This window comes from Enhydra lutris, unplaced genomic scaffold (genome assembly GCF_002288905.1).
Source record: "Enhydra lutris kenyoni isolate GAN:26980312 unplaced genomic scaffold, ASM228890v2 scaffoldscaffold33, whole genome shotgun sequence".
Classification (NCBI taxonomy): domain Eukaryota; kingdom Metazoa; phylum Chordata; class Mammalia; order Carnivora; family Mustelidae; genus Enhydra; species Enhydra lutris.
This window is the reverse complement of record NW_019154117.1, coordinates 24337943-24353524: the sequence shown is the minus strand read 5'-3', so window position 1 is coordinate 24353524 and position 15582 is coordinate 24337943. Positions and strand designations below refer to the sequence as shown.

Below are 15582 nucleotides of genomic sequence, written 5' to 3'. Positions count from 1 at the left end.
TAAATTTTAGGATTATTTGTTCCATTTCTTTGAAAAAAATGGATGGTACTTTGATAGGAATTGCATTAAATGTGTAGATTGCTTTAGGTAGCATAGACATTTTCACAATATTTATTCTTCCAATCCAGGAGCATGGAACATTTTTCCATTTCTTTGTGTCTTCCTCAATTTCTTTCATGAGTACTTTATAGTTTTCTGTGTATAGATTCTTAGTCTCTTTGGTTAGATTTATTCCTAGGTATCTTATAGTTTTGGGTGCAATTGTAAATGGGATGGACTCCTTAATTTCTCTTTCTTCTGTCTTGTTGTTGGTGTAGAGAAATGCAACTGATTTCTGGGCATTGATTTTATATCCTGACACTTTACTGAATTCCTGTACAAGTTCTAGCAGTTTTGGAGTGGAGTCTTTTGGGTTTTCCACATATAGTATCATATCATCTGCGAAGAGTGATAGTTTGACTTCTTCTTTGCCGATTTGGATGCCTTTAATTTCCTTTTGTTGTCTGATTGCTGAGGCTAGGACTTCTAGTACTATGTTGAATAGCAGTGGTGATAACGGACATCCCTGCCGTGTTCCTGACCTTAGCGGAAAAGCTTTCAGTTTTTCTCCATTGAGAATGATATTTGCGGTGGGTTTTTCATAGATGATATTGATTTCATTTGATGATATTGAGGTATGTGCCCTCTATCCCTACACTTTGAAGAGTTTTGATCAGGAAGGGATGCTGTACTTTGTCAAATGCTTTTTCAGCATCTATGGAGAGTATCATATGGTTCTTGTTCTTTCTTTTATTAATGTGTTGTATCACATTGATTGATTTGCGGATGTTGAACCAACCTTGCAGCCCTGGAATAAATCCCACTTGGTCGTGGTGAATAATCCTTTTAATGTACTGTTGAATCCTATTGGCTAGTATTTTGGCGAGAATTTTTGCATCTGTGTTCATCAAGGATATTGGTCTGTAGTTCTCTTTTTTGATGGGATTCTTGTCTGGTTTTGGGATCAAGGTGATGCTGGCCTCATAAAATGAGTTTGGAAGTTTTCCTTCCATTTCTATTTTTTGGAACAGTTTCAGGAGAATAGGAATTAGTTCTTCTTTAAATGTTTGGTAGAATTCCCCCGGGAAGCCGTCTGGCCCTGGGCTTTTGTTTGTTTGGAGATTTTTGATGACTGTTTCAATCTCCTTACTGGTTATGGGTCTGTTCAGGCTTTCTATTTCTTCCTGGTTCAGTTGTGGTAGTTTATAGGTCTCTAGGAATGCATCCATTTCTTCCAGATTGTCCAATTTGTTGGTGTAGAGTTGCTCATAGTATGTTCTTATAATTGTCTGTATTTCTTTGGTGTTATTTGTGATCTCTCCTCTTTCATTCATGATTTTATTTATTTGGGTCCTTTCTCTTTTCTTTTTGATAAGTCTGGCCAGGGGTTTATCGGTCTTATTAATTCTTTCAAAGTACCAGTTCCTAGTTTCGTTGATTTGTTCTATTGTTTTTTTGGTTTCTATTTCATTGATTTCTGCTCTGATCTTTATGATTTCTCTTCTCCTGCTGGGTTTAGGGTTTCTTTCTTGTTCTTTCTCCAGCTCCTTTAGGTGTAGGGTTAGGTTGTGTACCTGAGAGACCTTTCTTGTTTCTTGAGAAAGGCTTGTACCGCTATATATTTTCCTCTCAGGACTGCCTTTGTCGTGTCCCACAGATTTTGAACCGTTGTGTTTTCATTATCATTTGTTTCCTTGAATTTTTTCAATTCTTCTTTAATTTCCTGGTTGACCCATTCATTCTTTAGAAGGATGCTGTTTAGTCTCCATGTATTTGGGTTGTTTCCAAATTTCCTCTTGTGATTGAGTTCTAGCTTCAGAGCATTGTGGTCTGAAAATACGCAGGGAATGATCCCAATTTTTTGATACCGGTTGAGACCTGATTTAGGACCGAGGATGTGATCTATTCTGGAGAATGTTCCATGTGCACTAGAGAAGAATGTGTATTCTGTTGCTTTGGGATGAAATGTTCTGAATATATCTCTGATGTCCATCTGGTCCAGTGTGTCATTTAAGGCCTTTATTTCCTTGTTGATCTTTTGCTTGGATGATCTGTCCATTTCAGTGATGGGAGTGTTAAAGTCCCCTACTATTATTGTATTATTGTCGATGTGTTTCTTTGATTTTGTTATTAATTGGTTTATATAGTTGGCTGCTCCCACATTAGGGGCATAGATATTTAAAATTGTTAGATCTTCTTGTTGGACAGATCCTTTGAGTATGATATAGTGTCCTTCCTCATCTCTTATTATAGTCTTTGGCTTAAAATCTAATTGATCTGATATAAAGATTGCCACTCCTGCTTTCTTCTGATGTCCATTAGCATGGTAAATTCTTTTCCACCCCCTCACTTTAAATCTGGAAGTGTCTTCGGGTTTAAAATGAGTTTCTTGTAGGCAACATATAGATGGGTTTTGTTTTTTTATCCATTCTGATACCCTGTGTCTTTTGATTGGGGCATTTAGCCCATTAACATTCAGGGTAACTATTGAGAGATGTGAATTTAGTGCCATTGTATTGTCTGTAAGGTGACTGTTACTGCATATTGTCTCTGTTTCTTTCTGATCTACTACTTTAGCTCTCTCTTTGCTTAGAGGACCCCTTTCAATATTTCCTGTAGAGCTGGTTTGGTGTTTGCAAATTCTTTCAGTTTTTGTTTGTCCTGGAAGCTTTTAATCTCCTTCTATTTTCAATGATAGCCCAGCTGGATATAGTATTCTTGGCTGCATGTTTTTCTCGTTTAGTACTCTGAATATATCATGCCAGCTCTTTCTGGCCTGCCAGGTCTCTGTGGATAAGTCTGCTGCCAATCTATTATTTTTACCATTGTATGTTACAGACTTCTTTTCCCGGGCTGCTTTCAGGATTTTCTCTTTGTCACTAAGACTTGTAAATTTTACTATTAGGTGACGGGGTGTGGACCTATTCTTACTGATTTTGAGGGGGGTTCTCTGCACCTCCTGGATTTTGATGCTTGTTCCCTTTGCCATATTGGGGAAATTCTCTCCAATAATTCTCTCCAATATACCTTCTGCTCCCCTCTCTGTTTCCTCTTCTTCTGGAATCCCAGTTATTCTAATGTTGTTTCGTCTTATGGTGTCACTTATCTCTCGAATTCTCCCCTCATGGTCCAGTAGCTGTTTGTCCCTCTTTTGCTCAGCTTCTTTATTCTCTGTCATTTGGTCTTCTATATCGCTAATTCTTTCTTCTGCCTCATTTATCCTAGCAGTGAAAGCCTCCATTTTTTATTGCACCTCATTAATAGCTTTTTTTATTTCAACTTGGTTAGATTTTAGTTCTTTTATTTCTCCAGAAAGGGCTTTTATATCTCCTGAGAGGGTTTCTCTAATATCTTCCATGCCTTTTTCGAGCCCGGCTAGAACCTTGAGAATCGTCATTCTGAACTCTAGATCTGACATATTACCAATGTCTTTATTGATTAGGTCCCTAGCCTTCGGTACTGTCTCTTGTTCTTTTTTTTGTGGTGAATTTTTCTGCCTTGTCATTTTGTCCAGATAAGAGTATATGATGGAGCAAGTAGAATACTAAAAGGGTGGCAGCAACCCCAGGAAAATATGCTTTAGCCAAATCAGAAGAGATCCCAAATCGTGAGGGGGGAGAAAAGGGATAAAAAGAGGTTCAGAAAGAAGAAAAAAAAAAAATTAAAAAAAAAACCAATAAAGAAAAAATATAAAAAGGAAAAAAAATATATATATATATTAGATAAACTAGTTAAAAAACGTTAAAAAAGAAAAGGGTAAAAGTTGAAAAAATTTAGCAGAAGAAGAGAAAAAAAAATTGAAAAAGAAAAAAATTAAATTAACAGCAAGGCTAAAGAATCATGGAGAGAAAGCTGTGAGTTCCGTGCTTTGCTTTCTCCTCCTCTGGAATTCCGCTGCTCTCCTTGGTATTGAAACTGCACTCCTTGGTAGGTGAACTTGGTCCCGGCTGGGCTTCTTGTTGATCTTCTGGGGGAGGGGCCTGTTGTAGTGATTGTCAAGTGTCTTTGCTCCAGGCGGAGTTGCACCGCCCTTACCCGGGGCCGGGCTGAGTAATCCGCTCGGGTTTGCTTTCGGGAGCTTTGTTCCCTGAGCGCTTTCCGTAGAGTTCCGGAGGGCGGGAATGAATATGGCGGCCTCCCGGTCTCCCGCCCCGAGGAGCCGATAGCCCGGGGCCCCACTCCTCAGTGCGCCCTCAGAGAACAGCGCCGATTTACTCCCGTCACCCTGCCTCCGGCCGCGCTCCGAGCTGACCGAGCCTGCAACCGGTTCAAGGTAACCCCGAGCTTAGAGCTCACTCCTCGGCTCTGTCTCTGTAGCCGGCTTCCCTGTTCTAATACCTGTAAGCTCTGCGACACTCAGACACCCCCGATCCTTCTGTGACCCTGCGGGACCTGAGGCCACGCTCACCCCGCCTGGGCTTCACCCCGGTTAAGCCTCTGGAGCGATGTCCCTCAGCGGAACAGACTTTTAAAAGTCCCGATTTTGTGCTCCGTTGCTCCGCCGCTTGCCGGGAGCCGGCCCCTCCCCCCCATGGTCTATCTTCCCGTCGCTTTGGATTCACTTCTCCGCCAGTCCTACCTTTCAGAAAGTGGTTGATTTTCTGTTTCTAGAGTTGCTGTTCTTCTTTTCGATCTCCCATTGGATTTGTAGGTGTTTGCAATCTTTAGATAAGTTATCTAGCTGATCTCCCGCTACCTGAAGTAGTCTCAGCCTGCTACTTCTCCGCCATCTTGACTCCTCCTCCGCCTTTGTTTCTTATTACCTAATTGCACTGGCTAGAACCTCCCTTCAGTGTTTAACAGAAATGGACAAACAGATAATCCTTGTTCTTGATCATGGAGGGAAAACATTCTTTTTTCACCATGAAGCTTGATGTTAGCTGTGTGTTTTCATGAATAGACTTTATCAAGTCAAGGACGTCCCCTTCTGTTTCTTGTTTTAAAGATTTATTTTAGAGAGCACATGTGAGAGGTGGGAGGGACAGATGGAGAGGGAGAGACAGAGTCCCTAGCAGAGTCCCCCCGAGCTCAGAGCCTGAGGCAGAATTGCCACCTCCTGACCCTGCAATCATGACTGGAGCCTGGAACCCAAACCAAAAGTTGGACACTTAATCGACTGAACCACCCAGGCACCCCTTCCCTTTTGATCTTAATTATGAGTGTTTTTATCAGGAGGTGTTGGATTTTTGTCAAATTCTTTTTCTCAGTTTATTGAGATGATCATGTGGGGTTTTTTTGTCTGTTATGCTACTGATACACCGTTACACGGATTTTTAGATGTTTCACCTTGCGTTCATGGGATTTATTCCTCTTGGTCATGGTATATAATCTTTTTATATGTTGCTAGATTTGGTTTGCTAGTATTTTGTTAAGGATTTTAGTGTTTATATTCATAAGAGATACTGGTTTTCTTGTAGTGTTTTTGGTTTTGAGATCTATTAATATTGGATTCATAAAATGAGTTGGGGCATATTCCTTTCAGGGTTTTTTTTTTTGTGTGTGTTTTTTTTTGGAAGAGTTTGAAGATCTGGTATTGATTGGACTGTAAATGCTTGGTGGGGTTCACTTGTGAAGTCATCTGGGCTTGGGCTTTTCTTTGAGGGAAGTTTTTAAATTACTGATTCAATCTCTTATTATGTAACAAGTCTTTACACATTTTCTATTTTTAAAGAAATTTGAGAGAGAGGGACCGGGTGGAGGGGCAGTGGGAGAGAATGTGGGGCTCGATCTCACGGCCCGTGAGATCATGACATGAGCTGAAACCAAGAGTCAGACGCAACCGACTGAGCCATTCAGGCGCCCCTCACATTTTCTATTTCTTGCATCAGTTTTGGTAGTTTGTATTGTTCTTGGAACTTGGTTACTGTTCTCTAAGTCATCAAAGCTGACATAGTTATTCGTGGTGTTCCTTTTTAATATTTTTATTTGTGTAAGGTCAGTAGTGTTGTCCCATTTTATTTTTTATTTTAGTAATTTGAGTTTTCTCTTTTTCTTGGTTAATCCAGCTAAAAGTTTGTTAATTTTGTTCAACTTTTTGAAGAACTAACTTTGATTTCATTCATGTTCTCTGTTTTTCTGTTCTGTATTTCATTAATTCCTGCTCCAACCTTTATTATGTCCTTCTGTGCTTTAGGTTCTGTTTGCTCTTCTTTTTCCAGTGTCTTAAGGTGGAAGATTAGGTTACTGATTTACCATCTTCTTGATATAGACCTGCACATTTCCCTCTAAGCACTGCTTTAACAGCCTCCCATAAGTTTGGTATGTCATGTATTTGTTTTAATTTTTTTCGGGATGCTCTCTTTATGCCTAGTGATTCCTTTGACCCATTGGTTTAATTTAGGAACATGTTGCCTAATTCCCACGTGTTTGTGAGTTTCTCACATTTTATTGTCATTGATAATTTCAGTCCATCGTGATTAACATCATACAGAGTATGTTCTCCAGTCATTTCAGATTTGTTGAGGCTTGGTTCATGGCCTAGCCTCTGGCCTGGGGAATGTTCCATGTGCCCTTGAAGAATTTGTTTTGCTCTTGTCAGGTCAGTGTTCTACGGAAGTCAGCCTGGTCAGGTTTGTTTATAGCGTTCAGGTCATCCTTGTCCTTGTTGATCAGACTGCTAGAAACCTACTTGTTAATCTGTTACTGAAAGTACTTTCTGGGAGATCTTAACCTTCGACCTTTGGATTTATGCCAGGTAGTATGGCACAACTAGGGTAGATCAAAGCATTTCTCGGGGTTTGGGTGTTTTGTCAGAAGGATGTCCATTGCCTTGCATGGGGTTGTTGTGAGGTTTAAAGTCACGGAGCCCCCGGCTGTCGTGCGCTCCTCTTTCAGCTCCGAGCCCCCAGCGAGCTTCAGCCCAGGCCGCAGGACGCAGACCTGCCCCAGGCAGAGGTGCTGCAGGTGAAAGGAAACGTGCCCAGCATCGGCGAGCCCCAGACACCAGCCCCCAGTTCTGAGGCGGCTTTGGAGTTGAAGAGACAAGGTAAGAGAGGTAAGTGAAGCCTGGTAATTGCACATTTAAACCCTCTCTAAGATAGACATAGTGGCAGTCCGGCATCTTTGCAGATGGCTTCATGGCAAAGTGTCCCTGTGGGAGGCAACTGGTGAGCTGGGTTTGGGCTGCTGGAGGCAGGTGAAGGTCTCTCCGGGTGCCTGGAATTGGGGCCGCAAGGCTTTTCCTTGTCTTACTGTCATCCCTGTAGACCGAGTGCCCTGTTCTTTGGCAGCGTGTGACGGTCCAGGCTGTGCTTCACCGAGGACATTGGGACTGTGGGATTACGGGGAGATGCCTGGGCCTTGGGCAGCCGTTATGGCAACAGGGGGCCTTGTCTCAGATACATATGATGGTCGGATAACTTCGACTCATAGGTTGTCACTGAAATCAAATAACTTGTGCAGATTTTCTTCCTAAACCGCTTCTCTCCTATGTTCTGAAGTTGAGCTGCAGGTGTGGAGAAGCCGCAGTCTTTGCGACGCCACAGAACCAGTCACCCAGTTGCTCCCCGCCCCCAGCCCTTGGGAAGGCTCTGGGAATTGAGTGGTGGGAGGGTTTTTGTTTTCATTTTAATTCAACTAAATGCTGGTGAGGGCACAGCTAACTGTTCTCTGCACAGAGGAAACCAACGAGATCCAGGTCGTCAGTGAGGAGGAGCTTCCGAGGGACAGCCTGGGGCTGCCCCCGGAGCCCGGCCGCGAGCAGGCTGTGGAGGCAGATGCACCCGCGGCTGGAATAGGCCCCGGGGGAGCTGGGGCGCCGGGCCAGACCGCACGGGCGCCAGCGGCGAGGCTGGACAGCCAGGAAAATCAGGAGGACCTCGAGCGGGATCAGCTTGTCGTCCCTGATGGGCAGGAGGAGGAGGAGGAGCAGGACGCGGCCGAGGAAGGTGGGTGCGCCGCTCTGTGGGTCGTCTGCGGACTCCTCTCCTCTGCTCTTCGTCTGACGCGGGCAGGGCCCCTGTGAAGGGCCCGGTTGGCGATTTGGTGGTTCTTTTTCGCTGGGTCTCTGCGAGCATGCGGGAGGCGGGAGGGAAGAGCGCCGCGCACGCCGGCAGGTGGAGGTGACCAAGTAACACAGCGGGTGGGCGGTGGCTGGGGGCGGTTTCAGGCGGAAGGCCGGGGGGGCGGGTGCTCTGCGTGGAGTGAACGCTGCCCCCGCTCTGGAACACGTGCCCCGCCTGGGTCCGCATCCGCACGCGTGGTCACCACCAGTGCCTGGTGAATGAGGGGGGAGGGTGACTGGGTCGATGGGGTTTCGGGCATATTTAAGCCTGGCAGCAAAGTGACCCATGACTCCCATCTGGTTCGGTGCACTTTTTTTTTCCCCAAAGATACAGTGTGGGAAAACTGAGATCAACACAATATTCTGGGATGTATTTATGTATCTAAAAGCTGTTCCAGCCGAGCCAGGAACACTTATGGACAATACCTGTGCTCTGGGACAAGAGTGGGAGAATGTGCTTATTTGTGGAAATTGCCGATTCCAGATCTCATTTGTGCTCGAGTTTCTCTTTCTGAAGACTGTGTTTTCACAAGGTTTCAGTTAAAGAATTAAAAAGAAGAGGAAGCTTGGGTGGCCGATCCAGTGGCACTCAGGCTTCAGACTAGCCACTGAGGGTAGCATGAGAAGACTGGTTTGAGAGCCTGGGGCCGCTGTCGCCATCACATCTGTGGAGTAAAGCCTCAGGGCCCAAAGGCTTGGCCCTTGCTTCCACTTCAGGCAGTGAGTCCAGGAGATGTAACTAGAACCAGGTTTCCCAGACACGTGTTTCAAAGAAGATTTTGTTTACTTACCTATACGTGTATGTACATATATGAATATGCCTCTTGAACGCCTTCGGCCCTGATCATCTAGCCTGGTGGAGGTCCTCTGCAGGGCTGACTGTGGCGATGAATGGTTTAATTCTGTAGGGGTGACGGAAAAGCCTTTGGCACCCAGTAGCCACTCCCATTTCCTTCCTTCGGAGCCATGGGCCCTTCTCAGGAGGTGCCGTCACTAACTAGAAACCTGTTTATAGCAACAGCGCGTGGCACCTTCCTTTAACCTTGAGTTGATGGACGCTTAAAAAAACAAAAACAACCCTGGGATTTGGGGTTAACTAGCTAGTTTCCCGAGTTCCAGCCCAGAATACGGCCCTGTGTTGAGGGTCTGGGCGTATATGGACTCAGAGTTGAAGTGGGGGCGTTCACCAGCGGAGGACTCGCACCAGCTCTTCGTACTGGCAGCGGGAACACAAGCGCCACCGTTCTCTGAGAGGTCGCAGAGAGACCTGGTAAGCTGTGACTGGGCTCTGGAGCTCCTGTGGCATTGAGAGAGTCATGTGGGTTGTATTCTCTGTGCCTGTGTTCATTTTTCAGGGAGACACCAGCAAAAGCTGGGGGGAGAGGAGGACTACAACATGGATGAAAATGAGGCAGAATCAGAAACTGATAAGCAGGCAGCCCTTGCAGGGAACAACAGAAACCTGAATGGTAAGAGGCCTGCCGAGGCGGTGGGCTTGCCTCGTGTTTCACATTGTGGTCCTTCGTTCCCTTTGGCAGTGACTAAACACTGAATCCCAGCACTTATAAGTAATGCATCCAGGGGCGCCTGGTGGCTCAGTGGGTTAAAGCCTCTGCCTTCGGCTCAGGTCATGATCCCAGGGTCCTGGGATCGAGCCCCGCGTCGGGCTGTCTGCTCGGTGGGGAGCCTGCTTCCCTTCTTCTCTCTTTGCCTGCCTCTCTGCCTACTTATGATCTCTGTCTGTCAAATAAATAAATAAAATCTTTAAAAAAAAAATAGGTAATGCCCCCAGTCCAGAAGCCTTTGAACATGGGGCAGTGGAGGGAAGGGGAGGATTGAGAAGTCCAAGATGAAGACCTTCCAGAAGGTCTGTGTGTGTAGGGGGCTCAAGCCCTCAGGTGTTGGCTAGAGGATTTGTCTTCATGACACCTAAGGATTTTCCAACAGATGGCTAGGTCACCTCTCGTCACACTGTATCAGTAATCCAAAAGCCCTTACATCTGCACAGTACTTCCAAGCAGCTTTTTAGAGTGGCACTTTGCATTATTATTTGGAATTTTGAAGAGCCTTGGCCAGTGGGATGTATCAGCTTCTGGATTTGTCCATATGCTTCTGATTGGATTCTGGTTGGACAGTTCTGCAGCTGCGGTGTGCTCCTTTAGCTCCCCACCAGGAGGCAGGTCATGGCAGGTCGACGGCTTGGTCAAGGTATTGCCCGCCGGCCTCGTCCATTGCAAAGGGCCATTTTCCCTTAGTAACAGAAGTCATCTAGAGGGCGATGCTTTGAAACGGTGTGGCTTTAGCGTCCATTGAAAACCCTTGTCTGATGGTGCCTTCTCTAATGCCGTCACCCTGCCACATACCTTCTTGTAGCATCATGTGGTTTCATGGTTCCCTTTTATAAAATTCATTTTACCAGATTCTTAGTGTTTCCTTTCCTGGTTAAGAGTTCTATACATGCTAGGGAGATTGCCCTTTATCTGTGGTGTAAGTTGCAAATACTTCTTCCCAGTCTGTTTTGGTTTTATGTATGGTGTTTTTCGCCATGTGAATGTTTCAAAATACTTCTTTTCTTTTATTGCCTCCAAATATTGAGTCATAGTAAGTTTTTCCCTCTAGTGTTGGAAGAATTCATCTGTGTGTTTAAGTATGCTTTCAAATTTTTCTTTTAGTTCTATTGAAAAGTAAAACACAAATTCAGAAAACCACACAAATGTCTTTTTTTTAAAAATATATTAATTTGACAGAGCGCACACACAGTGGGAGTGGCAGGCAGAGGGAGAAGCAGGCTCCTAGCCAAGCAGGAGGGAGCCCCAAGTGGGGCTCCATCCCAGGGCGCTGGGAGCATGACCGAAACTGAAGGCAGATGCTTAATGACTAAGCCACCCAGTGCCCCTAAAAACAATGTTTTTAGGATTCCATCCCCACCCACCTCAAAGACTAGAACTTGACCAGCCCTCCAGAAGCCCCTTTTCTCCCCATAATAGCGCCCCCTTTCCTGACCTTTCTAGTAGGCATTTTCTTGCATTTCTTTGTGGGCTGGACACTCAAGTGGGCATCCCTGGACACCGGAGTTTAATTTTGCCCATCTCCTTAAAATTGCTAGCTCTTAAAATCATAGTCTACAGGTTCCCCCTCCACTCCTTTCCTCCATTTGCCCTGGAGTTTTCCATAGTCGGTATAGTGCTGATAGTACCTTCATAGTGCTGTTTAGTATGTTCTTTCCTGCTTCCCGCATATTAGCAGCTGATAGCCACAGGCTTGGTTCAGATTGGGCACAAGCCCTTGGTAAAGTGGGAGGTGATGGCGTGTTCTTTCATCAGGAGGCAAGGAGCACCTTTCTTTTTCTGACAGAACTAGCAGTTGATATTCAGTGCCTTCATTCATTCATTCATGGTATTCTAATTCAGCTTTTTCTATTCCACTAGTTAATTGGAATATTTTTATGAACAGGCAAGTCAGTGGTTTTAGTCATATAACATAGGATAAAAATGCTTGATTCTTTTTATTTACCCATTTTCAAAATAATGAATTATTTCCCTGTCATCCTTTGAAGGTGAAAATACAAATTCATTGAACTTAAAGCTATTTGATGGGTTTTGTTTAATTGTATTTATTATCCTTTTTGAAATTCAAGTTGTCCTATCTTCTTTGGCCAGTGGTACCTTCCCCCACTTTAATCTGAACCTTCAGGTCCTTTGTCTCTTCTCCCTGTCCTGCTCAGCCATAGCTCTCCTCCATACTCAGCCGTTCCCCCTCCCCTCATGGGGCTCTACCTGGGAAGGAGCCCCAGAAAGGAGTCCTGGCAAATGAGCGTCAGAAGTTCATGGGGCTCAGCCTCCTCTGGCCCTTGAGTCCTTACCACAGCTACTTTGTGGTCATCTGCTGCGGGAGTAGCAGAAAGTCTCCTGCTTTCTAGTTGCAGTTTGTCCCTTCGCCCAGGTACTTTCTGGTGTAAGTCTTTCGGCTCTTTGGGGTTCTCCTGTTCTATTCTTAGGTCCATCGGGTGCTCTGTGGCTCCTGTTTTCTTTCTAGACTCTGCTAGCCTACAAGCACCGTCCATTATTTTCGTCTCTGCTTGTATTTTGGGGTCTAAAGGCTTCCTTGTCATCTACTCTTGTAAATGTCTGACTTTTGAGTTTTTCAATGTAGTCGCTGTATGTAGGGACCCTGAAATACAAAAACTATGGCACAGTTGTCCCCATTTTTCCAGGATCATCATCTGTTTTTATATTTTATATTTAGATCTCGAATTCATAATTAATTCCAAATGTATTCAGGTAGCGTGGCACAAGGTTGGGTCCAATTTTCTTTTTCCTAAGGGCAACACCAGCTCAAGGCCACTGATTTGAGGTGCCACCTTTACCAAATAAACTTCTATATGCACTTAGGTCTACTTTTCAGACTTTCTGTTCCATTGGTTTCCCTGCTGACTCACACTATACCACACTGTTCTAAGGATAACAGCGCCCCCCCCACCTTTTTTCAAAGTATCTGACAAGTCTACTTCTGGAAGAGTTTGGTCAAGATCTCTTTGAATAATGCTTCTTCCCATCGATTCCTGCTTGAACTCAGATCAGAAATGTTAGATCTTACCATTCTACACGTCTCTTACCCTGTTTTTTTCATAATACCCATTTCTGCTTCCCTGATCTACATTCAGAATTTCCTCAGACATAGCTTTGAGATCACCAGTTTTTCCTTTAGCTATGCCTTATCTGTTAATTCATGCTTTGTTTCTAATTTTCTCATATCTAAACTTTCTTATTCTTTGCCCATGTTTAGAAACGTTTTTATCTTCCAGTTGCAGTATCTGAAAAACCTTGTGGGTATTTATCAGATTGTCCTTAGGATACTTTCTTTTCTTGGGTTTTGTGCTTTTTAACTTTTTAACTGTGAGCTACTGGTTTCCTGGGAACAGTTATCAGTAGGAAGCCTCTGGGGTTACACTGGCACTGCACTAGAGGTCATTTGCCTCTAGCAGTCTCAAGAAGGGCATGACAAAATCACCACTTCTTTAATAACGTAGATTCTCTTCAAGGTATTTTTTGGATCACAGAGGAAATGTGAGTTCAAACTGTACAGTTGCACGGTCATCTCATAGTTAAGAAGTCCTCCTCCTCAGTCTAACCACTGGAGTTTCTGGCCGTCTTTCTGGCTGTGCCATCTTCATGGCAGACTTATGCTCCATTACCTTTATTTTAATCCAAGGACATGAGCCTTTGGGAGTTGAGATTCAGCTTTATTTAGAAGTCCCCTTCTGGGCTTACCATCCAGACTGGAACCCTCATCTTTAGTTTTTGTCCCTCTGCATCTTTGCACGCTGTGAAGAGAGGAGCCCAGTGTCTTCAGGCTTTAGAAGTCCTCAGGGTAGAGCTAGCTTTGATGTTTATTACCTTCAGGGGTTGGAACTTCCACTTCACGTTTGGCCTCACAGATTCTTTCTTCAATTGCTATTATAGATGGTGCATTTTAATGTCTTTGAAATTTTTAACTTTTCAGTTTGAAAATGATTGATTTTAATTTAAAACAGAATTTCCATATACCTTTCACCCAGGTTCCTCAAATATTAACATTTTACATAACCACAGTCCAGTTATTGAAATGACATGAATATCGATACAATGCTATTATGCAAATTCAGTGAATTGTCCAACTTAATATCCCTTTTCTGGCCCAAGATGTAATAATCCAGGATTATATACCATGGTGTCACACCTCCCTAGGGTCCTTTAACTCAAAACCATCTGTCTTTATCTTATGACGTTGATAATTTTTGAAGTGTTCTGGCCAGTTATTTGGTAGAGTCTCTCAACCTGGATTTGATTCAACAGTGTGTTCTTTGGGGCGCGTGGGTGGCTCAGTTTGTTAAGTGTCTGCCTTCCGCTCAGGTCGTGATCCCAGGGTCCTGGGATCGAGCCCCACGTCAGACTCCCTGCCCAGCAGGAGACCAGCTTCTCCCTCTCCCTCCTGCTCTTGCTCTCTTTAAAAAAAAAAAAAAAAAAAGTGTGTTCTTTAAAGTATCTTTTCATATTTCATCCAGCATTTATTACAGTTGGCAGAGTTATTTGAGGTTTCTAGAAATAGGTTCTAACTTGATTTTTATTTTCGTAGACTGTTTAGGTGATTTTTTTTATGCAAAACATAAACATATTAGCAAGTCAGAATTTTAAACAAAGTCTTTTTCTGTTCCTGTCATCGATTCCACTCATTGTGTACCTCAGTCCTTGACTATTTGGTGTGGTTACGGTCCTAACATCTGTTTTACTATCCTTTCAAATCAGTCTAGTGTCCTAAATGTTTGGCTTTGCAGTAGAGCTCTGGGATTTTCACCCCCTACATACAGGGGTCCCAGGATCATACTTCACCTTGTATGAGGCTTCAAACGAAGGATGTGGGCAAAGAAAAATTCTCTGTCAGCTTTAAGTTTCAAGGATTGTCATCACCATCATTTTAAGATTCTGTCATCGAAACAGTTTAAGATCCTGCCTGCTCCAGGGAAATGAGAAGAAAAAGGCATTAGTTCCAACTTTATTAGAGAACTTTAAAAGACAGTATTAAGGCATTTAACAAAATCATTAACCATTTAATGTGTTGTAGTTGTAAATCAGCATGGTGGTTTTAGGTTTTGTGAGGTCTTTGTCCTTTGTGTGTCGAAGGATAGAGTAAGGATGATGGGAGCCACATGAAGACTTCAGCTCTGGAAAGCAGAAGCTTCAGAGTAGCGAGAGCTGACTGAAGCTGCAGGGAGCTCTGAGGGCCTTGTGCTTCCTGTTGGAGGGACACCAACAGGGATGCATGGAGTACAGAAGACTTGTGTTTGTGTCACAAATTTTATGAGTACATGAGGACATGGGGCATTATTTCATTATTTCATTATTTTAAATAGGAAGTTTTTAGGTGTTACAGCTTTATTTCATGGCACCATGTTGGCTACACATGTAGTCTCTTCACTATCTTGTCCTTGATTAGGAATGCAGTTCCCCATTATGTTGCTGTGGGAGATACTGTCCTCCTGATGAAGCAGTCCCTATATATTCAGGTCAAACGGAAACTGCCTGGCTGGTTTCCCTAAATATTTTAATGTTAGATTATGGTTTTTATTTATTTTTCTTTTTTAGTTCTTAATGCTGAAAATCAGAAAGGAGACATGATAAATTTACTTGATCAGCGTGAAAAGAAGAACCAAACACTCTGAATCAACTGGAATCCTATACCTCAGGATTGAAGAGAGATCACTACAAAATATTTATGAGGAGATGAATACTGTGAAATGTCCTAAGTAAAATATGCATCTAAAGATGATTATTGTGGAGTTTTAATATTTACTTTATGTAGGAAAATGATTGTGTTGTAGATGGTTTTGAGGGGTATTTTCAAGGTGTTTATACTAAGGTGTCAAAATTTGTCAGCTAATAGGTATGAGAAGATCAACATCAAAAATAGAACCCCAGTTCTCCAAGTATGGGGACAGTGATGCTTCAGAAATTCTGGAATATAACTTAAAAAAAAAAAAAAAATCAAAGCCTGTAGGAGGAGTC

General features: G+C 43.5%; 1 protein-coding gene across 2 annotated transcripts in view; it reads left to right on the top strand.

The window, feature by feature from the left end:
- LOC111153486 (golgi membrane protein 1) overlaps window positions 1-15561 on the top strand; it is a 59311-nt gene extending 43750 nt beyond the window's left edge. Inside the window, exons 7-10 of one of the 2 annotated variants that reach the window (XM_022512529.1) lie at window positions 6874-7033; window positions 7656-7925; window positions 9397-9510; window positions 15163-15561. In XM_022512529.1, coding sequence (XP_022368237.1) covers window positions 6874-7033; window positions 7656-7925; window positions 9397-9510; window positions 15163-15239 — 621 coding nt within the window. In that variant the 3' untranslated portion in view covers window positions 15240-15561. The remainder of the gene's footprint in view (window positions 1-6873; window positions 7034-7655; window positions 7926-9396; window positions 9511-15162) is intronic. The other variant, XM_022512528.1, reaches the window with a different exon arrangement.
- The last annotated feature ends 21 nt before the right edge of the window (window positions 15562-15582 follow it).